General features: G+C 36.2%; 4 protein-coding genes and 1 pseudogene across 6 annotated transcripts; 2 read left to right on the top strand and 3 right to left on the bottom strand.

Moving 5' to 3' along the window:
* The first annotated feature begins 74 nt into the window (after positions 1 to 74).
* Positions 75 to 11,296, top strand: LOC133873042 (carboxyl-terminal-processing peptidase 2, chloroplastic-like). Of its 3 annotated transcripts, XM_062310774.1 has the most exons (14): positions 75 to 228; positions 2,039 to 2,205; positions 2,326 to 2,414; positions 2,502 to 2,651; positions 4,602 to 4,684; positions 4,852 to 5,060; positions 6,192 to 6,260; positions 6,668 to 6,786; positions 7,264 to 7,339; positions 7,416 to 7,457; positions 8,188 to 8,296; positions 10,579 to 10,676; positions 10,755 to 10,848; positions 11,002 to 11,296. In XM_062310774.1, the coding sequence occupies exons 1-14, from the start codon at positions 121 to 123 to the stop codon at positions 11,125 to 11,127; spliced, it is 1,539 nt and encodes a 512-aa protein (XP_062166758.1). In that variant the 5' UTR covers positions 75 to 120; the 3' UTR covers positions 11,128 to 11,296. The 3 variants fall into 3 exon arrangements, with proteins under 3 accessions (XP_062166758.1, XP_062166750.1, XP_062166742.1); XM_062310766.1 differs by having other exon boundaries at positions 2,054 to 2,414; XM_062310758.1 differs by having other exon boundaries at positions 2,039 to 2,414.
* On the bottom strand, positions 8,847 to 10,403 carry LOC133858344 (cytochrome P450 94A1-like; annotated as a pseudogene).
* Positions 11,297 to 12,061: 765 nt separating the features above from the next.
* LOC133858539 (uncharacterized) lies at positions 12,062 to 14,565 on the bottom strand. Its single transcript, XM_062294019.1, has 2 exons — positions 14,121 to 14,565; positions 12,062 to 12,949 (listed from the first exon to the last, which is right to left on the bottom strand). The coding sequence occupies exons 1-2, from the start codon at positions 14,484 to 14,486 to the stop codon at positions 12,428 to 12,430; spliced, it is 888 nt and encodes a 295-aa protein (XP_062150003.1). The 5' UTR covers positions 14,487 to 14,565; the 3' UTR covers positions 12,062 to 12,427.
* Positions 14,566 to 15,507: 942 nt separating this feature from the next.
* On the top strand, positions 15,508 to 15,909 carry LOC133858538 (small acidic protein 1). Its single transcript, XM_062294018.1, has one exon. It carries the CDS (start codon positions 15,552 to 15,554, stop codon positions 15,738 to 15,740), a length of 189 nt encoding a protein of 62 aa, XP_062150002.1. The 5' UTR covers positions 15,508 to 15,551; the 3' UTR covers positions 15,741 to 15,909.
* A 2,828-nt stretch (positions 15,910 to 18,737) lies between these two features.
* Positions 18,738 to 22,304, bottom strand: LOC133870971 (wall-associated receptor kinase-like 10). Its single transcript, XM_062308325.1, has 3 exons — positions 21,411 to 22,304; positions 21,200 to 21,331; positions 18,738 to 20,079 (listed from the first exon to the last, which is right to left on the bottom strand). The coding sequence occupies exons 1-3, from the start codon at positions 22,291 to 22,293 to the stop codon at positions 18,887 to 18,889; spliced, it is 2,208 nt and encodes a 735-aa protein (XP_062164309.1). The 5' UTR covers positions 22,294 to 22,304; the 3' UTR covers positions 18,738 to 18,886.
* Positions 22,305 to 25,203: the final 2,899 nt, after the last annotated feature.

The raw sequence follows: 25,203 nt of genomic DNA, 5'->3' as shown, positions 1-25,203 counted from the left end.
CTTTTAAGGCCCAATTGGAGGGATAACGATAGATAGAGCTTCAAACATCCATTACCAACGATAAGGAACCGAAAACGAAGAAGAGCTCTGGTTCTTCGCGGGGCTCTCCGAGGCCTGTCAATGGCGGTCTTCGCAAGCTCTTCCACTGCTTCTTTATCCCCTTATTTTGCTATCTCTAACATCTACTACAAGAACCCTTACTGGTCCTCCAAGGCCTCCACTCCCCAGGTACTCTCTCCCACTCTGTGTCAAATTCCAGTTTCCACTTCGCATTTGGATTCCAAGAGAACTGATGAAGAGAGAAAATAAATAGGGTTTGTGATTTCATGTTTTGTTTTGTTGGTGTGGATTGTGGAGTTCATGTTCGAGAAATGACGTGATTGTGTGGATTGGTGTAGTGCTTGTGGTGTCATGTATGGTGTACCAACTTTTGGCCTTGTTTATGGGCTAAGTGTTATGGATGTCAAGCTTGGCTCATTTGAATTTGTTTTCAGCTTGAATTACGTCCAAGTTGATTAACTCTGCTGGATTAAGGTTGGTATTCTAAGACTTAAAAGCTTGAGTGAAGCAACAACCTGATTGAGCGTGTTCTTTGAATTGAACCTAGCTGAGACTTAAATTCATGAATGAAGCATTGACCTTGATAACTTACATTTCATGGAAAAAGAAAAGAAAAAGAGAAAGAAAAAATGACTTTTTTTTTTAAATGTATTTGTTGTGGAGAATGTGTTGAAGTGGAATGTAATTTGATTCAAGTTCGGTGTATTTTCTTTGGAGGGGAGCTGCCTTCTAGGATTTCTCTTATTTTATCTTGAACACACCATTTTTATATTGGAGCAACAATTGCCACTGCCTACCCTATTGTTTATTAAGAACAATGGAGGAGTTAATGAGTTTTGAATTGAAATACTGATTGTTCTTCAATTCTGGATGGTAATTGTGTAATTCTCTTTCGGAGGTCTATTTCTCATGGACATGAGTGCATTGTGACCAAGCCTCTCTTTTTTTTGATAAGTAAATGAAATTTTATAAAAAGCGTAAGGCGCCCTTCTAAGTACATTGGATGTATACACAAGGAAACACCTAAGAAGGCAAAGAAAAACGAACAAGAAAATCAGAGAAACTAATAGACACGGGTGACCAAGCCTCTCTTATAAAGAATTGTACTCACCACTTGTACATTTCTTCTTGGGTGCTGAAATTTATGTTTAGTCCTTCAGCTGCTAATGCGCGAGTAAGCCTAGGGGATGGGAGGAGAACTAGCATGTAACTATAGTTTTACTTGATAACTGTAACGCCTATTGTTGTTTTGAATGCTGTGCTGTCAGGAAAAATTTGGGCTGTTGATGCCAATGAGCTGTTGCTCGATAGACAACTCCTCTTCCCACTAGAAAGGGTGGAGGGTGAGTTGTGGATGCAAGATTCATTGGGTATGTGTATAATCTAACAATGACAAAAGAAAATGTTATGTAAAACGAGCATGGTCCAATTTCCAAGAACTGAATTTTCCTCCACCAACGCTGCAGGTGAATTGGCCTAATCATTTTCTTTTTCTTAGAAAGTACACAGGTGTGGCATAGTTAAAAGGCTGAATCTGATTCTAATGAGCACATCTTGCAGAATTGAAAGTTTGGATCAATAGAATTAAAACTTTTTCCTTTACAATAGGTTGATTTTCTGGAAAATAAGCACTCATTGGTGAGTCATGCACTTCACACTAAATTTTTTGATTGGAAGAACTATTTTGGCCTCATATTTTACTGCATCTGGACCACAGCTTGGATTGTTCACTCCCTGTGATTCGCATTGCCTAGAAAGATTACTGGTCAATGGATCCTTACTGTAATGTTACATTATAGTACTGTTTTACATTGTTAATGTTATGTTATAGTACTATATGCTTTTTTTTTTGCCTTATACTCTATGTTGGTTCAAGGCCTCAGAAACTCAGTTTATCCTGAGAGATACTGCTGCATGGATGTGTGCATGTGATCAATTTTGAATGTAGTCAAGAGCTCGAAATATATTACAATTTCAGTTGGACTCTTTTCAGATGCTGCCATGCAAATATTTTCCCATAAGGATTGTTGAAGCTCAATTGTGGAGTCCCTTAATGTGTAAAAGGACAAATGCCCCCAATGTGTTGAGAAATAGGGGCAATATTGATGGAGCTTCGAAACATAATTTCTTGCTTCAGTCGATGAGGTTCAATAAATTTTTTTCTTTGAAATGCGATTTTCTTTCAATAACTCATGGACGCCTTCTCAAATTTGGGATTTACTCTGGTGGTCTTCGAAAAGTGATTTACTGTTTGGAAAAATTTAGACAGCATGTCTCTATTCCTTCTGTCTGCTTGATCGCTGGAGTGATGCTGGTCATGTCAGTTTCTGTTGCTGTTAGCAGGAGTCCATCCTGTAAGTATTTTCAAGGAATTTACATAATCTTCAAGGGATGGATCTTTTACTTTATATTTCAGCCTAATATTTATTGTCATTTTGCAGGGGCCCTTACTGAAGAGAATCTCCTATTCTTGGAGGCATGGAGAACAATTGATCGTGCATATGTTGACAAAAATTTTAATGGACAAAGTTGGTTTCGATACAGAGAAAATGCTCTGCGCAATGAACCAATGAATACACGAGAACAGACATGTATGGCTTGCACCCTTTCTAGTAGTATAATTATGGGGGTTTGCAGGAATTTCCGTGCTAAAATGGTGTTAAAATAATGGAAGCCAGAACCATAGTTAAATTCACTTATGTGTGTACATTTTGCTTATCAATGTTGACTTTGTTTTCCTTCTTAGTATTTGGATACTGTGCAGTATTGGTGCTAATTGACTCAACAGAATAGTATTTACATGGTAATTGAGTTAGGTTCTGAATACGTGGAAGGGAGTCAACAGTAGTTCTACAAGGAATAAATCATAGTTTTCTAAAATATTTTTGTTGCATAGGGGTTCATGCTTATATGGCTGATGTACTTTTCGCTATTTAAATGGTTAAACATGAGTGTCCATCCACTCATGGCTGTTGTCAATACGTAAGTAATGTAGATAGGCAGTGGACTTTCTTTTCTTGCCAAGGTACATATAGTTTTGACATATACAAGAAAAAGTTGTTAGAAAGGGCCTGTTTCTCTTTGAAATTGATGACTGTGCTACCTTTATGTTTAATATTGTTAAAGAATTGATTAAATAATTAAACTTACATATTCCTATCAGCTTAAGGTTTTAGGACAAATTGTGATTTAATATGGTATCAGAGCCAGAGGTTATGAATTTGAACCCTAACTCCACAATTCACTCCGTTTCAATTAAATATTGCATGACATGCGCCTTATGGAATGCTATCTTCAGTCGCTTCAGTTTGTTTTGGGTTATGTCTCTTTGGGTGGTAGATATATTCGCTTGCTGGTGGACGGGTGATCGCTCTCGGAGAGTCGGAGTGCTGTTGTGTGGAAGATGGTTCCTTCTTACCTTTTGTGGTGCTTGTAGAGGGAACAAAATGATAGAAACTTAGAGGACAAAGAAAGGACGATTGAGGAGCTCATAGCTTTCTTCTTTTATTCTTTGTTCTCTTGGACTGCTGCGTTCCTAGCTCCATTAGTGATTAGCTTTAATGATTTTCTATTTCTTTTTTCTTCTCCTTCTTAGACGCTTCTCTTGTATACCCACTGTGTACTTGAATGCGTTTTGTGTTTTTTTCTAATGATATTACTCTTACTTATAAAAACATTCCATGTGTTGAACCTCACTTATTAAAAGGGAGTTTGAGACCACATGTAAGGTGGCGTGTTAAACTATTGATTAAATGATTAAATTTACATATTCCTATCAGCTCAAGCTTTTAAGATAAGTGATGATTTAACAAATATTAATCCGGTAAGTTTTTATTTAGTCAATATATCTACTGATTGTATACAGTCTCCTGTTGTATGCATGATGAGAGATCTCACCATGGCCTAAACTTTGGCCTTCATGGCCACTGACCTACTATGTATACCTTTAGAGTTGTGAGCACTAAGTTGAGTACATAAACCTTTAAGATGTTGCTATTCTTAATAATTCATATGGTTCAAGTAATAACCCGGTTGAATAGAAGAAAGACAACAGTTATTGTTTCTTCTACCCACCTTTAGGGCAATGTGAAATGTTGAATTCAATTGCAAGTTATACCCCTTGTAGTATATGGTTGTGTTAAATGGGTTTGAGAGAAGATGAAAGAATTCTCTTGAAAAAATGTGACTGATCATGTACATTCTTCAATTGTGGTAGATGGTTTTGTAGCAGCTATTTCTTCTACCTCACCTTTAGGTCAATGTGATTGTTGAATTCAATTGCTAGTTTACAGGTTGCAAGATATGATTTGGTTAAATGGGTTTGAGAGAAGATAAAGAATTCTCTTGAAAAAATGTGATTGGTCATGTACAATGTTGCAATGTGGTAGATGGTTTTGTGATAAACCTGTGTTTGATTGTTGCATTTCAATTCGGGTAACATTTAAGCCTGGTCTATGATTTGATTGCCACTATGTAAGAGTAGTGTTTGTGTCTTCCCTATGCACTACCTGTCTAAATCCTAGTGGTGTATTTGCATTTAGATATGGCAATAAAGAAGATGCTTGCCACACTGGATGATCCTTTTACTCGTTTTCTGGAGCCTGAGAAGTTCAAGAGTTTGCGGGTATGATGCTGTTTTTTTCATGCCATCTTGGTAAACTACGTTTTTTTGGCTTGAATGACAGACTCCCATGTACAAAATTTAGATGGACTGTCGGGCTGTATACTTCACTGGGGTTTGGATACATATAGTAATTCTCCCTAAATCTGTTATATCTTCTTTGAAGGCAGTCTGGAACTCAAGGTGCTCTTACAGGTGTAGGGCTGTCAATTGGCTACCCTACTCAATTTGATGGATCAGCTGCTGGACTTCTTGTTATTTCAGCTGCTCCGGGAGGTCCTGCAAATAGGGCTGGCATTTTGACTGGGGATGTTATTGTAGCAATTGATGATACAAGTACAGAAACCATGGGCATATATGATGCAGCAGAGCGGTTGCAGTAAGTTTCTTACATTGCCAACCTCTTAACCTGTCAGATCTGTTATTCAATAAATAACATAGGCTCTGTTAAAGGAAATGCAATATGACCATGGTGTTGCAACTTATCACAGAAGTCCCTTTCTTTGGTTAACACACTGCCATGCACAAAAAGAGAAAAAGTAGACAGAATATTTCATGGTGTTTTCTTGTGCTTTACTGTTTGGTTACTTTTCCTTGATGTGGTTTGCAAACTGAAAAGAATCAGGTGATAGTTCAAAAGTGGCCTAAATTTCATGTCATATAGTCCAGAATGGCAATATTGATAAATGCCCATAAGGTGCCTGGATATTAGTTTTGGAGTGCTTTCAAAATGAATACTCAAATTCCAAATGATTAACTCCTTTCAACAAGGTATTCTGTGTAATTTATGTGACATCTCACAGTATGCTACAATTATAAAACAGATTAGTTCCCATTTTTGCTTAGAAACTAATATGTGTCCCCTAGCTTTCTGGAAGCTATAAAGAATTAAGTACCTGCAAGTTTGTTTTAAATCTTGAATCATCAATCTATTCTTGACTTTGAGGCATTCTTATAGAAAACAATATTTGGTTAGATGCATAGTGGTTGATAATTGTAACTGATTTTTTGAGTTTAAAATACCTGCTACCTTGTATATTGGAATACCAGATAGCCTTTATTCATTCTACAAATCACCAAGTGATGAAATTTCAGATTCAAATGCATAAGAGTGAATAAATCTAAACATTTACTTCAGGTTGTTTTTATTCATTAAAAAATGTAAATATGGAAGTTTCATTATGAAGGGTTGAAATTTCAGATTCAAATGCATAGGAGTGGATAAATCTAAACATTTACTTCAGGTTGTTTTATTCATTAAAAAATGTAAATATGGAAGTTTCATTATGAGGGGTTGAGACCATCATTATGCTACTAACAAACTCAGACAACTAAAAATCTGGCAACTAACCAGCGCACACTTTAAATGGAGATATTTGTGATGATTATTTTACATCTTATTTCATCATATTAGTGTTGTTAGTGCATAAGTAAACAAGATTAATAGAAGTTCTTTTAGAAGCTCAACTTTTCTTTTCCTCCAAGTTTTTACGTTTTGATTAAATTGCAGGGGACCCGAAGGAACTTCGGTGGAATTGACCATTCGTAGTGGACCTGAAATAAAGCACGTAGCTTTGACGTAAGTTCACCTCCCTCTCTCTCTCTAAAGGAAACTTTATTTTGTTTACAGGGGAAATTAACTCTGCATATCACAGAATAGTTTTAAAAGATGTATATCTTGTTACTTCACTTCCTTAAGCTAATTCACTTTGATATGGAAATTTACATCATCATTATTTTTTCATATATGCTGTGGGGCTGAGTTGTTGTTTTCTTGGGTGCCTGGGAAGAACATTTGGAATCAAACCTAAGGTTTAACCAAACCCTCCCCCACCCATTGGCCCACTGAGTTACTGCTGAGGTGGCGAGCTTATTAGTTGTCATTTGAGCTGAAAAAGATCAGTAATTTTTCTTTGTGCATTTTTAATTTTTTTTTTTCTTTCAGCAAATAAAAAGGATTATGAATAACCAACTACTGCCTTCCAGGCGGGAGAAAGTTTCACTAAATCCAGTGAAATCAAGACTATGCGAAGTGCCTGGTTCAGGGAAAGATTCTCCTAGGATTGGTTATATCAAATTAACATCTTTCAACCAAAATGCATCTGGTAAGTAAAACTAGTTGTTATTCAAAGTTTCACTTCAATCAATTGCTACTCAGATAAGTTGGAAAAAATATATCTTCATGCGTAGGAGCTTAGTTTCTTAATTCTCGTTTAGATACTGAAATCTTCAAAACTTGTTTTTCCCAGGAAAATTATCAATCTTTTGTCTCATTTTGGTTGGCCACAAAATTTTTGTTTCAGACTTCTAAAGCTAGTGTGAAATTTTATGTTGAATCATGGGCCAAGATAACAGATTCACTCACAGACACACACACAGGGAGGGAATTTCAGTAACATACTTAAGGGCAGTACTGCAGATAGTTAAATTTCAAGTTGCATTGTAATTGCTGCAGAATCAAATGTCTTTCTAGTTGTGTAAAATTCTTTGGAGTTATTTCACTATATGTACTACTTATACTCTTTTTAGATTTCAAATTATAAATTCCTGCAATTTATCCTGAAAGCTTGCATCCCTTGTAGGCGCTGTCAAGGAAGCAGTTGATTCTTTAAAGAGTAGTAGTGTTAATGCCTTTGTGTTGGACCTTCGAGATAATAGGTGATAAGCTTTAAACGCTCCCCACTTTTAGCATTACCTTTTGGCAGGCTTTCTTAAAGCTTAAAATTTGCTGCAGTGGTGGCCTTTTCCCAGAAGGAATTGAGATTGCCAAGATTTGGTAAGCTACACCTGAGGATTAATGGTAAAGAGTTTCCATTCTTATTGCACGTGCTCAATTTCATTCTGGTGCCTTATCCATGTCAATTGGTATTATTTTGCTGACGCTAATGGGGGACAAGAATGATGAAAAGTTTGGCTGCACGGTTAATGGTAGCCTGGCATTTAATATTTATTGAGTTTTCAGTTACAATTTTTTCACTTAAAACTAAATTATTTTTTTCACTGGATTGTAGTCATGCTATATAGATTTTACTCCATTAGTAATCTAATTTCTTTTGGTTATGTCTCAAATGCCATGCATGGGGATCTCATTCAGACAAACAAATGAAAGGTTTGGACTTCATATACGTCTGTACACATGAATCGCATCCTTGACAATGAAAAAAACAAACATCTGTATATATGAGTTCCACAGTAGATCCACACTGTGAATGCATGTTTGTTTTTCTCTTTTGACCAAAAGATAGGACTTCTTGCATGCAGTTGGTGCATCATAACTGTGCAACTTTTTCGATTACCACTTAGTAGTATGTGTTACTTATTTAAAAGATTTGAGAAGCAATTATTATCTGTAAGTTCAAACTTCAGGGGATCACTGTACTGTAGTTACATCTTTAGGAGCACCTTTTGCTATCTGGTTCTTAGTCCTCAGTAAATGAAGTCAGTACTTCATTTAATCTGTTCCAATTTATTCATAACAAGTTCTCATATTACCTACTGCCATTCAGGTTGGACAAAGGTGTGATTGTGTATATTTGTGACAGTCGTGGTGTTCGAGATATATATGACACAGATGGAAGCAGTGCAATAGCAGCTTCAGAACCCTTAGCTGTGCTGGTAAACTTTTGTCTATCATACAATAAAACTGTGTCATGATAATCCTTAGTTTTGAGAGGTAAATTGGTAAATGTCTGCATATGCTATACTCTTATGGAATTACAGAGTCATGGTACCAAGAATTGCTTATATTCTCAATTTCTTCTCTGTATTTTCAGTAGTGGGCTACTATTCTTTTTTCTTTTTCTTTCGTCTTTCTTTCCTTTTTTTTTTTATTTTTTTATTTTTTATTATGAAAAAAAAAAAAAAAATTACACTTAGCCCTCTCAAACTTACACCATCCCTTTCTTTCCCTTCCAACTACCATTCCGTTACGGTTAACACCTTCCGTCAGCATTTTCTGTCATATTGGACGGAAATTGTGTCGCGTGACCTGTATGTTACTTTTTTGGATAGAAACTCCCCAAAATGCCCCCTTTACTGAAGTTGCTTTGCCAATAGACAATTCCAATGAAAAGGTCAAACCTAGAATATTTACAAAGATAAGACCACACAATCCCATCAACTAAAATAAAAACCCATTATCCAAACTAAAAGCCTTATCGACATTTCATGCTTTGGAAATCGATTGTGGAACAAATTCTGGCTCTGCACCTTTCTCCACTGTTGACACTACCTTGAACCGCCTAAGAACCCCCGTGATCACCCTCTTCATCGGCAAGAACGCCATCTCCTTCCCCAAGCAAATCCTCGGCCTCGCCTTAAACACTGGGTACATGTATGTGTCCCTCCTCACGAACCTCTATTGTCTATTCTCCGCCTTGTCCCACTTCAGCCACTGCTCAGGCTTGAACTCCGCCCAAACGGACCCCCACAACATCTCCAATCTCTCCATTGTGTATGGTATGTATGTCACTTTCGTCCCCTTCTTCACCACCGTCCTATCCAGAAAAACGTCATCATTCACTGCTCCTTCGTGTCCGCAGAGACAGTCAGGTACAACCACATGCTTTCACACAGAGAAGCGTGAGTGTACGCCATGTCTTTGACTTTGTTATTTACAGGTGCTTCGGATTTCTCTTTGACTTCCTTAAGAACCCTGGTTTCGACATGTAGGTTCTTGGGGAGTAGCCAAAGCTACCATGTCAAAGCCAAGGATGTAGTGTCATGCCCAACAAGTATGAAGCTTATCACTATGTCGTTCACAAAGTTTTCATCCAAGTGGCAGGAGCTGAAGAACCTTGACAAGAGGTCGATGGAATCAAGCGAGGCCTTCTCTCTAAGCTCGTGCTTCTTTTCTCTTATTATGTTCTTGACGAATTCTTGAGCTTTTGAGACTACGATTCTCAGATGCTTCTCGGACCCAATATTCAATAGCTTTTTTATTTTCCAAACGACTAGGATTAACACATTGAACCTCTCACTGCTGATCTTAACACTTTCTTCAAAAGCTTCAGCGAACTTGGTTTGCGGAAGAGAGGGCAACAAGTTGGCAGGGTCGAACCCGAAAGCAATTTTGAATGTCATCGAAGGAGAACCTTTGAAGAATGTCCAGGAAAGTTTTGGTTGCGGCAGCTGAGTTGAGGATAGGGATGAGGGGATCAGAGATCTTGGTATCCACGACGATCTCAACGACTTGTGTAGAGACTTGGTGTTGAACTCGTGGCTGGCGACTTGTCTTTGAAACTTCTAGGATTCGTTGTCCACATTGAAGATGACGTGGCCGAGTAAGGGTGGGAATAGTCTCTCTTGTCGTAGTTGCGGAAGTGGTCTTGACTCTTGAGGGGTTATTTGAACTATCAGTTGAGTTAGAAAATTATATGAACACTTGTGTTGATTTGCTTATGAGAGGGCAATATCGGCAAACTAACTTCAGCAAAGGGAGCATTTTGGGGATTTTTTGTCCCAAAAAAGTCACGTGACACAATTTTCATCCAATTTTCCAAAAAATGCTGACAGAGGGTGTTAACCATAAAATGGTTGTTGGAGAGGGCAGAGTATCACTTTGTATAGTTTAGAGGTATAAGTGCATGTAAGCTTTTTTTTTTTTTGGGGGGGGGGGGGGGGGGGGGGGTTGTTAAGTGTATTTTCCCCCTTGTCTTATTAAGATGAAACCTTTCCTGCAGTTGGTTTCCAATTTCCATACTTTACCATAGAATCTCGTCATGCATTTCCATGACTCTAATTCATTTCTGGATTTGTTCAAGTCCCTTATTTTCAACTTTCCATTTGTATCATTTGGGTATGTGCGAGTGTGGAGTGGAACTTTATCTTCTAAGGATTTAATCATCCAATTTATGGTGAAAAAAGGCTGATAATACCCTCTACTGAGCTTTCATTAGGTGAACAAAGGAACTGCCAGTGCAAGTGAAATTTTAGCCGGTGCACTGAAAGACAATAAACGCGCTGTGTTGTTTGGAGAGCCCACATATGGGAAAGGGTAATGACTTTTAATTCAGACTCTAAATGTGAATATGATCATAAATTCCTGACATGAGCTATCTACCTCCCTTTGCAGCAAGATTCAGTCAGTTTTTGAGTTATCTGATAGCTCTGGCTTGGCTGTTACTGTTGCTCGTTATGAGACACCTGCTCACACAGATATTGATAAGGTTTGTTACTCTCTCTCTCTCTCTCTTTCTCTCTCTCTCTCTCTCTCTCTCTCTCTCTCATCTATGTTTCCTTCAACATATTTCTGTACAGGTTCGTGTAATTCCTGACCATCTCTCTTTCATCTATGTTTCCTTCAACATGTCTCTATACAGGTTGGTGTAATTCCTGACCATCCTTTACCCACCTCATTTCCCAAGGACGAGGAGGGATTTTGCAACTGCCTCCAGGACCCTGCATCTGCTTGCTATGTGAACAGAGTCCAGCTATTTGCGAGATGACAGAATATTTGGATATTAACATTGCACATTGCTTTGGGGAATATGAGGGAATTCTTTGTAAAATGTAGGTTTAACTTAATTTTGGAGGGTTCATTCAATTATAAAGTGTAAATTTAACAAGGGAAAAATCCAGGTATAAAAGGAAAGGGCAGGCTTTGTTTGACGATAATCTTATAGTTCTAGACTCATACAATGCTTGCATCTGTATAAATTCTTTTTGAAAGATATATAATATATATATATATATATATATATATATATATATATATATATATATATTTACCATAGGTCTGTTAGGGTCTGTTTGGGTTTGCGATTTCAAAAAGTGCGATTTTAAAATGTGCGATTTAAAAAAGTGATTTTTAAAAACGTAGTTAAGTGTTTGGTAAAATCGTAGTTTAGTCTTTAAAATTACAAGTTAACCTTTTAAAATATTGCGTTTTCAAAAAAATACTCCATTGCCTGCAATTTGAATAAGCATTTTTTTGCATTTTCAAATTGTAATTTTTTAAAAATGCAGTTTTCAAACGGTTCATGTTTTGCGATTTAGTTTAAAATTGTACTTTTTCCCTATAAAATTGCAATCCCAAACGCACCCTTAGGTTATAAGAAAAAGTAAAGGCGTCCACAGCATTTCAACGGAGTTATGAAATTTGAATATGCTATCAAGAGTTACGAAAGAGAACAAAATTGCAGAATTGCTTGAGAAACTTGGAGTATCCTCCAAACTAATTCTTTTGTAAAGATACTTCCAAACTTTAATTCTTGACAATTAGTATTTTATTTCAATTTACATCCTTTGTTGTTAAAATAGACAGAAAATTGTTATATATAAGCGATTTCTGAAGCAAAAATTGAAAAAGAAAAACAAAGAAGCAAAAGCTATAGATATGTATATAAGCGATATATGAAATGCTAGAGCAACTCTAATCCATTGTTCTACCATCACTTTTTCTTTCAAAGTAAATGTCAAATTCTACACCATGTATGGAACCAAATTGTAGCGGATCACAGGAGATTATAGTTGGACCGTCTGCAATGAGATTAACGAAAGAACCCTTCTGAGAGAGCCCCATCACCTCACACTCACAGGAACAGATTGGCTCGATCACCAAAACCCATCATAGGATGTTAGATATGCAAATTGGCTCCAATGAATTTTGTTTTCTTGACCTTCGCTTAACTGAGGAAGATAAGTAAGAAGAGGAACCAATTGGCCCCTAAATTCAGTGACTCAATCTCTCAGTACTTGCAGGCAAAACCAATCAACTCTGAGTTCAAGGGTGCTTAGTAGGAATCACTATAGCATCTTAGTCCAAGAACCCAAAAATGGGAAAACAGCAATCAACAATCTCAAGAGCAGAGGTGTGCCATTTTTTCTCTCCCTGCGACTCAACTTTCCCTTCTCTGTTGTCTGCCGTGACCCACCAGTCATTTGATATGCTTTCCGTGCGAATCCAGATCTATCTAGGTCATCCCAGCCACCAAAATTTGGTGCATCTTGGCCACCGTTCGAAACTGGACCATCATTGCCTGCTACCCACGATTGATATCCCACCTTTCCCTTTCTGGTTTCCTGACTTTCATCTTGTTCTTCTGCCTCCGTTTCAACACTACTTACAGTGCTGGCAGATGGTTTCCTCCTCATCCTGGACTTGCGTTTTGGCCTGCTTTGTGTCCTCCCCCACAACTTCTCAAATGCCAGAGACAGTGCTGACTGACCAAGGGGAAGCACTAATGCCATAAGAAAAGCTTTTGGGCCTGAAGCTAGCAGCCAAGATATGATAATGGGTGGAAGTGTCCAACCATAGGATCTGAACATCTGCACTGACCAAAAAGCAAATATATTGAAATGTTAAACACATCAGACGAAGTCAATCCTGAAGCAGAAGTGAACCAATACAGATTTTGCTCTCAGAAAATATTATTGCAGGGCGACTATCTGTCTTGGAGAATGGGGTAACTAAATTTTTGTCATTGAGGTGTCATAATAGATCCTTGTTGAGATACTGGATAGCAACATATTACATACTTCACTCGTGGGAAAGTAAATTGCATAAATGATATTAATCACAAATAGGAAGCACAAGAAGAACTGGACACTAAAGGTATGATAAAAGATTGTCAATTCGATTAACAAGGGATTCATTATTGAATAAATTTCAATTTGCAGAACAAATGAAGTACTACTCAGCTAGTCTACTGCACAAAAGCTATACAGAGAAAAATAAACCCAAAGTACCTAAGAAGCATCATTAAAATAACATAGGGCACAAAAAGTTGACTATAGTCGCTAAGCTGATGTTATCAAAGGCAATAGACACCACCAGAGTAAAGGACCAAGTATTGCTCGACAATCCAGATAACTGCTTGTGTTGGTGAAACAAGGCACTGATTCTTTAACATAACCAAAAATTTAAATAGCAAGCAAACTCCTTTAAGACCTAATAATCATAGTGTTCCGTAAATTCCTCCTCATTAAACATGTTGATAAATTCCACCGGCAAGTTTTTAAAACCTCTATCTAAAATAAACATGTTTTCCCTTTAACAAATTGTGAGAATGGTGGCTGAGGTATTCAATGAAATAGAACAAAAACCAAAGATCAGCCAACAATTGCACAGAAGATCAACTCCACCAATCTTATCAAACATTTGACATACAAAGCATACTCAATATCAACACATTTAGAGCAATCGAGTAACTAAATCTTGTAGTAGAAAAGATAATAGCTGCCCCGGTAATGTCCTAAATCTTTGTCCCAACGTTTTGCTAAACACTACTATCGATGCTAAATTGAAGGGTAAGAACTTGCAATTTACGCTTCAAATTAATCTCTATATTTTGAGTGTTAAAAAGGGTATTCACGCAAGTAGAGAATCAACGAGAAGCTCACACGAAAATGACCCATTCACTCTCTTAAAATAACAAAACCGAGCTAAAAGAATCAGCTTTTTATTGAATAAAAAATGGGTTTAATATCAAAAATCTACCTTGAAAATCCAGAAACTGTCAAAGGCTTCCTCGAAGATCCCACCAGACCCTTCCTCCATCTCTGGCGAGGAATAAGACTCGTCGGACCACCACCGCCTCTTCTTCTTCTTCTTCCAGCCTCTGCTTCCTCCAAAGCCAAATTCAGAATCTTGATCTTCTCCTTCGTCTTCGTCGTCTTCGAAGTTGAACCTCTGTGAGGAACGGGCGGTTTCGGCATTGGAGTTCCAGGGACGGTACCTGGTAGAACACGAGCGGCGAGAATGAGAGGCCGGATAAGGGGTTTTGGGTCGCCTTGGATGGTGATAAGGAGGTCGAGGATGCGTGAAGATGGAGCAGGGGTGCTGTGTGAGGAGCTGGGCTTCCATTTGGCCACGTCCTTTAGTTTCTTCTCCTCCATTCAACTTCCATCATTTTTAGAGCTTGGACAAGTACCAAAGAATTGCAGGAAAAAGTTGGCTCAGACAAAAAATAATAATAATAAAAAATATAAATACCTCTGTAAAATTATGACTCAATTGTTAATATATTCTCTAAATTATCAATTATGTTAATATCTCATTCAAACTATTAAAAAATATGAATATTTCTTTAAGATCAACAAAAAAAATAAACATGACCCTAATTTTTTTTTTGATAAGGCTAAAATGTCTTCATAAAATGGGAAAAAAAAAAAACTAAAACTAAAATGGAAAACGATTCTTTTTTTTTTTTTTTTTTTTAAAAAAATATAATTAAAAAAAGGGAAAAATAAATGAAAATTATAAAAATAATTTTTTTAAAAAAAAAATGAAGACGAAGAAGAAAAATCAGTTTTTTATTTTTTGTTTACAACTTTTTATTATTTTAGATTCTTTTTACTAAATTTTTAGTTTAGTTTTTTTAATTTTAATAATTTTTTGAAGGGTACTTTTGCCATTAAGGAGATATTGACATATTTTGATAGTTTAGGTGAAACATTAATAATGAGATAATAGTTCGAAGAGGCTATTTATATTTTTTCAAAAACAAATAATAAAAAAATCTAGATGAAAAGTTGTATAAAGGAAATCATTCTTCCCACTAATTTTGGTGAAGATAAGGCTTCTTTTGTTAAAATTTTTATTTTCAATCTTTTGTTTTTTCTTAAAACAAAAATATTAACCTATAATTCAAAAATAAAATACTCTTAAAAATACAAAAATAATTTTCACATTTATATACCAAAATAAAAGAAAAAGAAAAAGAAAAAAGAAAAGAAAAACCACCTCCTAAACATATTAACAAGCAAACTAAATTCTTTTACTAATATTTGACTTATGGAAGCTTGAAATAAGTTAACCATTTCTACGACCCTAAAACGGCACCGTTAGCGAATAGCCTCTAAGCCCTACCAGTCCTGGATTGAATACCCCAGATATGAGGACCTGAGAGAGAGAGAGAGAGAGACATAGATGAGGCCGATGCCGATGGACTTCTTCGGAGATATGGATGACCAGCCGTCGACGATGGCGATGGACGTGGACGACGTGGACCCGCTTGAGATCTACGGCGAAGGCGTCATCTCCGTCGACAGCAAGGTCGCCGACGCCGACTTCTTCAACTCCTTTGAGGACGACTTCGACGACTCAGACATTAACTGAACCCTTTCATCCTTATCATCATGTATGCCCTTATTTTCTAGGGTTTTTTTTTGTCTTCGTTAGAATCCTCCTGTGTTAAACGAGGAACGTGCATATTAGTAACGATGTGTTTGGCTGGTTGGACTTTTTCTTCTATGGTTGAATAAAAAATAATATGAGGTTTCGACTATGCTGAATGATTGATTAGCTCTTTTTTTTTTTTTTTTTTTGTGGTTTTAGATTTCTTATTTCCAGAATTAAGTACTAGTTGTTTGCTGAAAAATTGATAAAAAAAAGCTTTTATTCATAAAAAAAAATTTGATAAAAAAAAGGGGAAATTAATATGTATGTGGCTGATCGGCACCTTCTTTTAGTCGCACTTTGGTGTTTATTGGGTTCCTGTAAATGGTAGAGAAGGCTGTCCTCCGTTTGGTTGCTGGGAAACAAAAAAGAAAATTCACTCCGGAGTCGGTACTGTTTTCCTTTTATACTGTTTTTGGATATGTCTTATGATTTCGAATAGAGTAAAAATGAAGTCTTAAAAGGATAGATGGTTGAATTTTTGGCTTAGTTGTGAGGGTTTATGAAGAGAAATTAGTTTTTATTTTGTTTTGCTTACAATACTTTTATCAATCCCACTGTTTTGCTTGGAACATTGGTTTCGGCCCTAGTATGCTGTTGGATGAAGAGGATTCTTAGCGTCTTTGAAGCACACCTTTCTCTGCGTTTTGGTTGATCTTTGAGTCGGTGGATGTTTATTTATCAACTTAGAAGATATCTGTCACCTTATAAAATGCCTTTGGATATCCACATTTGATAATGTTCTCAAGACAATTATCTCTGTCGTCTTTGCTAATGAGCTTTAGCTCAAATGGTACTTCTTTCCTTGGTAGCAAGGTGGAGGGTGAGGTCATGAGTTTAAGTCTCAACTGGGTCTGGGTGCACGTTTATCTTACCAATAAAAAAAAAAATTATTTGTGTCGTCTTCTACGTTATTGGCAATTCAATTTAGGTGTTGGTGGTCATGGTTGGATTTTAGTGATTGCTGCTCGAATTGGAAGGCTAGTTATGGGTTTTCTTTGTGGAGCTTAGTGATTGAGTTGAAATTTCCAAAGATTTTGTCGAGAAAAGTTACAGGCGTTTGGTATGGATTTGCTGTAGGTGTTTGATGCAGGGTTCACTCTGTTTTTTATGGTGGGATGAAATGCTGCAGGAAATAAGGAGAATATCCAGAAAGCTTCTCTATCAAGGTTTAAGCACGATTGTTTAGTAATATTAGGGACCATATTTTTATCCTTCTAAAGTTGATGTGGCCTTTAAAATTACCATTGGATCAAAATCCAATAGTGATCTATCTCAAATTCAATGACAATTTTAAGAGCTACATCAATTTAAGATGATAAAAGGATAGTCCCTAGCATTACTTCACGATTGTGGTGTTTTGAATGTTTTGGTCCGTTTGGAAAGATCTTCCTGAATTATGGTAGCGGTGTGAGATGTATTTAACCATAGGTGAGGACCAAATGTCCTTGAGGAATGGATCTGTAATTCTTGTGTTATTTTGATTGCAGTCTCATTGTTGGGTTTGATCGCATTTTAGCCTAAAATCGGCCAGGTAAGTTGTTGGTATGTCTTATTGATTCAAGGGTTAATTGAGACTGCCATATCAATATTATGAAATAGTTGCAAAATAAAAATATGATTTCTAGCATTACTCTTTAGTGGACTCATGGCTAATGTATATATACTGCGCTTGGTTAATGGTGTTGATATCCTGGATGTTTTTGGGTTGCACTAAGCTAGGGTGTGTATCTGTTTATATTAAGTTACATAAGAGTGATCCAAGGCACTAGATTGTTAGAAGCTAGTTTTGTTGAATGGGTTGTGCGGACTTTTAATAGCGGGGAGCATGAAGGGGAAGGAACACATGATGTAAGAGGGTCAACCATAGGGTAGACATGTTTTGATCACTCAATTAAGGACATGCTAAGCTAGTTACTAACGAGATGTTGATCTACTTTGCATTAGACTTGTTTTTTGATGTTCACTAGGTCCAATTTTTCTACTATTCACTACATTTTACTTATAATTTAATATATATATATATATATATATATATATATTGTGTAAATTTGGTGTTGGGTGATGTTTGTGTCTAAATATTGCTTGATTTAAACACTCGTGTACGTTTAGATACAGAACACGTGATGTAAGCACAATATTACTTGCAGTTGTTTGATAAAATGTCTCAACGAGGATGAAAATGGACTGTTTTGTTATTGACAATTTGACATATTATCTCTCCACCAATCTCCAATATCCAAAATATCTAATATGCTTTAATTTTCCAATGGTTCCTATATTGATTTTTTGACTTTGGCTATACGCCATTTTTCTTAAGGTTCAACCTCAATTTCTTTGAACTACCAAACTGCTGGTTGTTGGATTGGCATTTACCTTCCATAAAGAACTTGGTCAATCATTTGAAAAGTTATTTTATTTATTTTTGTTAACGTTGTTTTTAATTGATGGGTTTTTGTTAATGAGATGGCTTTTGGTATTCTTTCTATTCCACACTCGAAATTTCGAAAACTAGCCGCAACCCACGTATAGAAAACTCACATAATTATTTTGATTATTTTTTTTTAAGGGAATTGAAAATTAGTAGTGGCGCGCAGTCAATTAGAATTAGTTCATTCTTCAAGAATTAATTCATTTTGAGAATTGAACAAGAAAGATGGGAATGGCCGAGATTGATACTCTTACGGTGCTCTACACAGTCCTTCACATTTCTCTACATCTGGCCTTCTTTACATATTTTGTTTATTCTTAGTTTTTCATTTTGTTGATGAATTTCAATCGTTATTTCATTAGATAACCGAATAGTATTTCTCATGGAAATTAAAGCAATAATATTATTGTCAGACAGTGAGGACTGTCTTCAAATGAAGAAATTATTGTTATTAAGGAAGAAAATGATTAAGACTTTGAAGTTATTATCAATAACATTAAGTGTTCTCAAACTTTAATCAGATTCAAACATTCTCCTAGTTTATTTCTCCTCATTCATACCATAGAAAAAACCCTACAGCCATCGAAGTTAATTCTGGGTTGAAGCGAATGATGTTTATTCGTAGCCTACAATATTACATTAAACAAATACTAATTCATACTGATTGGGAATACAATAATGGTTGGACATCTACAGATGAGGTTGACATTGTTGATGAGGTAACGACATCCTGTGGCTCATACATTTCTGCTTGGACATATTCAAGCTCTTCATAGTTTTGTTGAAGGTTAGGAGCTTTTTGCAACATTTGAACTGCTTCCAACTCTATTGTGACTTCTTTCATTGTAGGACGTTTCTTCCCGTTTAAGTACAAGCACCTTTTCACAAGGTTCGCAACTACAATGATATCTTCTTTCTTACCTTCTTTCAAAACTCGACTATCAAGAATATCAAACAAATTGTTCTCCTCCATGGATTCAATGAAATATGTGGCTAAACTTTTGGATTCTTTTGTGCTCGTTGAAGAGATCGCTTTTTTGCCGGTTAATAGCTCTGCGAGGACAACACCGAAACTATAAACATCACTTTTTTCTGTAAATTGACTTGATTGGAAATACTCAGGGTCCAAGTATCCAAAAGTGCCATGCACTAGAGTGGTTAAGTGCGTTTGGTCAATAGTGATAGATCTTGAAGTTCCAAAGTCAGCTACCTTAGCTCTATATTTATCATCTAAGAGTATGTTTGTAGACTTAATGTCTCGATGATAAATTGGCGAGGAAGCTGCTGAGTGTAAATAGAAGAGAGCCCCTGCAACTTCTATTGCAATTCGTAAGCGCATATCCCATGTTAGTGGAAACTCCTCGGTTTGGTGATGGATATATTGGAAAAGAGTTCCGTTAGGAACGTATTCATAAACTAGCAAAGGAACTTCTGTCTCCAAGCAACAACCAATTAGCTTAACTACATTCCTGTGATTAATTTGTGAAAGAATGACCACTTCATTTATGAATTCTTCGAGTTTTCCTTCATCAATTACCCTGGACTTTTTCACCGCAACGATTCTTCCGTCTACCAACATGCCCTTGTAAACAGTGCCTTGTCCTCCCTGGCCAAGTATTCTATTCACATTAAAACGGTCAGTTGCATTCTTCAAATCTTTTGAATCAAACAATTTGGTGTTCTCAACATTTGTTTTATGTGAAGATAATTGTTGTTGTAACAATAAACCGCCATTTCGTTTGAAGAACTTATTCTTCTGTTTAATCATCCTCCTTCTCTTTATTACTTTGTAGGACCACCATCCACCAACAAGTAGAACCAATAGCCCAAGGCTGCCACTGCTAAGACCTGCTTAATACAATGTAATAGAAGAAGATTATTCATTGCAGTAAAATGTTATAGCAATAGTTTTGATTGAGAACATTAACTTCAAATTTAGAGAAATATTCGCTTAATGCTAGAAATTAGCCCGACAAACAACCCTGTGACAAAATGTAAGTTTATATATTGTGACCGTCAAAGTATTCCAAAAGAAGGAGATGGAAAAAGTGATTGGGTTGTTGAAGGAGAAATATGATTAAACCAAAAAAGCATGAAGGTTTAAAGGTTTGCATTAGATCGAATTCTCTATCGGCAATTTTTAAAATTGTAGCCATTATTTTAAATGAACGGTCATGCATGATTTTATCAAGTCATCAAAAACTTAGAGAAAATGGGTTCTTTAGCCAACACCTAGAGATCGAGATTGGGTGCACCATCCCTTAATATTTTTGGGGTGGTCGGTCATTGCAAGTAGATGTTCGACCACTCCAATAAGCCTTGAATGCCGACTGAACCACCCCCTCAAGCATTGAGGAGGTGGCTAACCACCATCTCAAGGCTTATAAGGGGTGGTTGGGTGCCCCTCATGAGTTTTTGGGATGGTTTGGCAAACTCCAAAAACTTTTAGGAGGTTGTTGACCACCCTCAAGACTTATGGGGGTGGTTGGCCACTTCTTAAAAGTTTTAAACTTGGTGATCCTGCCACTCTCAAAAGTACTTGAAGAGGTCGACCATTCTCTTTGATTGAATAGTTGAAGAATATGTAAAAAAGATTGCCTCAAAATGATTGAGTTGGTAAAATCTTGAGTGTTCATTTAAACTATTTTAAGAATTGTAGGCGCCTACAATTGTTAAATAATTTCAAGAAATCCTGATCTAAAGTTTCAATATATCTCAAAATCAATTATACTTGAAGCATCCTTCTAAATCAATAAGTGAAGTTTAGGGATATATTTATTGAAAATTGATTGCGTAGAAAGTGTACGAGAAAATATTAAAAAAAGAAGAAAATTAAGATTTGCCACTACACACGTACGCTTGAAAATACTGCAAAAAATATATACGAGATTTATGGCTCACTTTTTAAAAATAAAAATAAAATGGGAAGCTAGCTTGTTTATACTTTGATCTGAGTAAACGTACATACCTATAGTGAGCTGTCTAAGCCGAGTCTTGGTGTCAACTATCCCACACATGTAAGACCCATAAGTATTTACACAGTATCCACTCCTGGATCCATAATTGGAACAAGTGTCCGGTTCCTTGCATTCGTTAATATCTGACATGTAACACAGTTAGTATCTAACACGAAAAGAAAGAATTAAAGAGATAAAATAGAGTAGCTATAAAAACTTTACCTCCACATCCTCCAACAAGATAGGGATTTCCTTCAAAGCCCCTATTGCAATAACATGTTAAAATGACGTCCGTGCCTGAAATATAACTAGTATAACTACAATAGTACTCTTTGTTGGTAGAAGAAGCGAGTTGTGATATTGGAAGTGAGTAGAGTGACGTGTCAAAAATCCCCCATTCCAACACCACAGGAACGTGCGACATAATGGAGGACATATTTATTAATGAACCACTTTCCCTGAACCACTTTTCTTCTACCAAGAATGCAGAATTGCATCCTTCGGTGACTGCAGGGCCGCTAATATCTATAGTTGTCTCGAACGCATTGAGATCTGAAGCAATTGAGGTTTGGCAGCAGTTAGTGCCATTGCAACTACTACCATTTATCAGTACGTAACTCGAATCACATCTTGACTGCATGCACCCAATAATTGAACCATCCGAGGATCTCATTGAGGCAGAGTTATCGCAACCCATGGCGACGAATATGTTTTGGTACTGGGAGAAGATGAAAGAGCTGTTTGTTAGCTCTACATTTTGTTTTCTGCTTGAACTATTAGTACAATTAGAAAATGTCGGATAATTGACGCGAACTGTAGGACTGCTTCGTGAATCATAGGCATAAGCGTCGTCTACTAATGAAATGTTCAGCACCTCCAGGCCGAAGCTACTCAAGAAAGGTTTGGGAGGGCTGAAAGAGTCATTGCAAACTACTTCAAACCAGCGATCAACATGGCAACCAGCTCCTATTCCAAAAGGGTACGGGATGCTAACATTCCCACAGATTGGTTGACATGAAGTACTATTAATTGCTAAACCCGCTGCTTGTACAAATAATATTACATCAATTGAACACAAGAGCACAATCATGATCTGAAATACCATTTTCACCGCCATGGATGATGACGGAATTGTTAAGCAGCTAGATATAAGCCCCAAGCCCCGGCCCGCTTTATACAACATACGCCATTACCGCGTCCTTCTTAAAGTCGCCAAGAAGTTCTATGAAGTTGCCAAGAAGACCAAGTTGTCTTCGTCTGGAATAGCCATTATTGATCGATCAGAGCCGTACCTCTCATAAATTACTAGGAAAATGATCACATGCAATTATGGATGGTCCACAATTGTAACTTTTGCATGTCCAAAACTTTGGCTATATAAATGCATATCCGTATTAGTTTAGTACCTCAGTTTCATTTCGTATCACAGGTAGTACTTGAATTTGGAAGAAAAAATCATTGTGCTATTTCTCGTCCAAATTTCAACTTCTCGTCACGTGTCAACCGCTGAGGTTGACACGTGGCACCACATAAAAAAAAATTAAAAATTAAAAATTAAAAAATTAAAAAAATGATTAAAATTAAAAAAAAAAAAAGAAAAAAAAAAGAGGGGTGGCTGAGCCACCCCCCTTGGCCACCATGGGGGTGGCCGGCCACCCCCATTTTGGCCAAGGAGGTGGCCCAGCCACCCCCTTGGCCGGTCTGGGCCCCACAGTTGAAAAAAAAAAAAAAAAAAAAAATTGGAAGGGTTTTGGCCCTAGGGGGTGGCCGAACCACCCCCCTAGGGCCACGGGGGTGGTTCGGCCACCCCCATTCCGGCCGGTCTGGGGGTGGCCGAACCACCCCCATGGCCCTAGGGGGTGGTTCGGCCACCCCAGACCGGCCAGACTAGCCAAGGGGGTGGCTGGGCCACCTCCTTGGCCAAAATGGGGGTGGCCGGCCACCCCCATGGTGACCAAGGGGGGTGCCTCAGCCACCCCTCTTTTTTTTTTTTTCTTTTTTAATTTTAATCATTTTTTTAATTTTTTAATTTTTAATTTTTTAATTTTTTTTATGTGGTGCCACGTGTCAACCTCAGCGGTTGACACGTGGCGAGAAGTTGAAATTTGGACGAGAAATAGCACAATGATTTTTTCTTCCAAATTCAGGTACTACCTGTGATACGAAATGAAACTGAGGTACTAAATTTAAAAACACGTAAAACTCAGGTACCTCTAGGGTATTTAACCCTTAAATTAAATCACTCTTTCATAGTTATTTCCCTCTGTTTGCTTATTTGGACAATTAGAGTCTTTCTATTTCATATTTGTTATTTTATCTCTTCTTGAATTTCCTTTTTATTCTCCAATTCTTAATTTTTTAGTTATACCCGGCGTCACAAACGTCCATCAACACATCTTTGCAAACATCCTATTGGAAAAAGCATGAGTTTGTTTGGCAAAAATGTTTAGAATTTTGTTTTTTTAAAATGTGTTTTTGTTTTGACATTGAGTGTTTTATGAATCTTTTATATTTTGAGTTGTTTATTAATGCATTTTATTTTATTTTTTTATTTTATTTTTTAAAAAAATTAAATTAGTAAATAAATTATAATTATTATCGAGTTTAGAAATTATTTATAATATTTCATTGTAATTGATATTTCACAATATTTCATTGTAACAATGTTCAACAAAGTAGATCTGCTCTCTACTTTTTTCCATTTTTCTTTCTACTATCTTTTCCTACCATTTTCCTCACATTTTGGTTTTTTCTTTTGTTTGTAAGTGTTCTCCAACCAGATCAGCAAATTTGGCATTTCCGCTATGCATCTATCCATCTACTTCTGTGTTGTGCCATTCATCGATCTACTCATTGGCTGCTACGGCTGTTTACTGGTTGTCTTTGAACAAGAGTTTTATTCTCTTTAGATTTGCTCTCATAAACAATCTTTGGGATGAAGGTTAGTCAGGTATGAGGGGTTATATCTCACGGCCTAGATGATTCGGTGTGAGAGGTTATTTCTCACGGCCAGTTTAAATAATTTTTTTTAAGATATTTGACTACTCTTGTCTTAGATCTAGTCTGTTCGGAGTAGATCTACTCTTTAACTATTTTTGTACATAAGTTATGGAAAGATGAAAGTCATAGATAACACACTTTATTATAAGAATTTTGTTTGTATCTATGACTATGCAACATTTCATTTGAAATGATTTCGTCGAAAATATTTTACAACGAAAATCATTTTACGTCGAAATAAACGAAGCATAAATATATATATATATATATATATATATATATATATATATATATATAATCTCAAATAATGGTGATATATCATTTGAAAACCACTTAAAAAATAAAATAAAAATGATAAGTGTATCATTTTCCTTTTAAAAAATCAAGAAGATTTGATTGTGACGTAAGGGGGATTAATAAACTAATGTTTGGGGTGCAGTACTGATACATTAATATTTTTATAAGACTCTAAATTAATTTTCCGTAGCTTTGGGGATATCTCCATCATGACTATTTCTACACCCTGGTGCACGCCAAATCTCTAGCTAGAGCTAGATTAAGACATTGCTTTCAACATAGCCTATGCAATATTAATGTAAATACACATGATCGGGAGTTTAATTCTATTTATTATACGTAACATAAATAATTAAAATTTATGCACTTTGAAGGCTTTTTATATTGTTCTAAGCATTTAATTCAAATAAACGTTGGAGAAAAAATTATGCACTTTAAACTTTCTTGAATGTAAAAATGAGGCTTTTAAAAAAAGTAAATAAGTGGAATTTTTCAATAATTTATAGAAGTTGAGATTTTCCATTAATGCGAATAATGATACTTTCAATTTATAATTATTTTTATTATAATTGAAGGCATTAATTATAAAATATTTATCGATTTTTTACCATATTAGAGCCTACATTTTTTATTTCTTTCTTTTTGTTGTTATTGTTGTGAAAGAACCTTTATTGTACAATTATTAATTTGAGGTCTTAATTAGAGAATATTTATTAAA

Source organism: Alnus glutinosa, chromosome 1 (genome assembly GCF_958979055.1).
Source record: "Alnus glutinosa chromosome 1, dhAlnGlut1.1, whole genome shotgun sequence".
In the NCBI taxonomy this organism is placed as follows: Eukaryota; Viridiplantae; Streptophyta; class Magnoliopsida; order Fagales; family Betulaceae; genus Alnus; species Alnus glutinosa.
Note: the sequence above shows the minus strand (reverse complement) of the source record. Positions and strands in the feature narration are given on the sequence as shown.

Excerpts from the sequence above, each read along its gene's own strand:
- LOC133873042 (XM_062310758.1), top strand. The coding sequence starts at position 121 with ATGGCGGTCTTCGCAAGCTCTTCCACTGCTTCTTTATCCCCTTATTTT. Across the intron at positions 7,340-7,415 it reads TTGGACCTTCGAGATAATAG|TGGTGGCCTTTTCCCAGAAG; the intron begins GTGATAAGCTTT and ends AATTTGCTGCAG. Across the intron at positions 8,297-10,578 it reads CAGAACCCTTAGCTGTGCTG|GTGAACAAAGGAACTGCCAG; the intron begins GTAAACTTTTGT and ends AGCTTTCATTAG.
- LOC133858539 (XM_062294019.1), bottom strand. The coding sequence starts at position 14,486 with ATGGAAGCCCAGCTCCTCACACAGCACCCCTGCTCCATCTTCACGCAT. Across the intron at positions 12,950-14,120 it reads ACAGTTTCTGGATTTTCAAG|ATGTTCAGATCCTATGGTTG; the intron begins GTAGATTTTTGA and ends TGGTCAGTGCAG.
- LOC133858538 (XM_062294018.1), top strand. The coding sequence starts at position 15,552 with ATGAGGCCGATGCCGATGGACTTCTTCGGAGATATGGATGACCAGCCG.
- LOC133870971 (XM_062308325.1), bottom strand. The coding sequence starts at position 22,293 with ATGGTATTTCAGATCATGATTGTGCTCTTGTGTTCAATTGATGTAATA. Across the intron at positions 21,332-21,410 it reads TCTTGTTGGAGGATGTGGAG|ATATTAACGAATGCAAGGAA; the intron begins GTAAAGTTTTTA and ends GTTACATGTCAG. Across the intron at positions 20,080-21,199 it reads GCTTAGACAGCTCACTATAG|GTCTTAGCAGTGGCAGCCTT; the intron begins GTATGTACGTTT and ends TGTATTAAGCAG.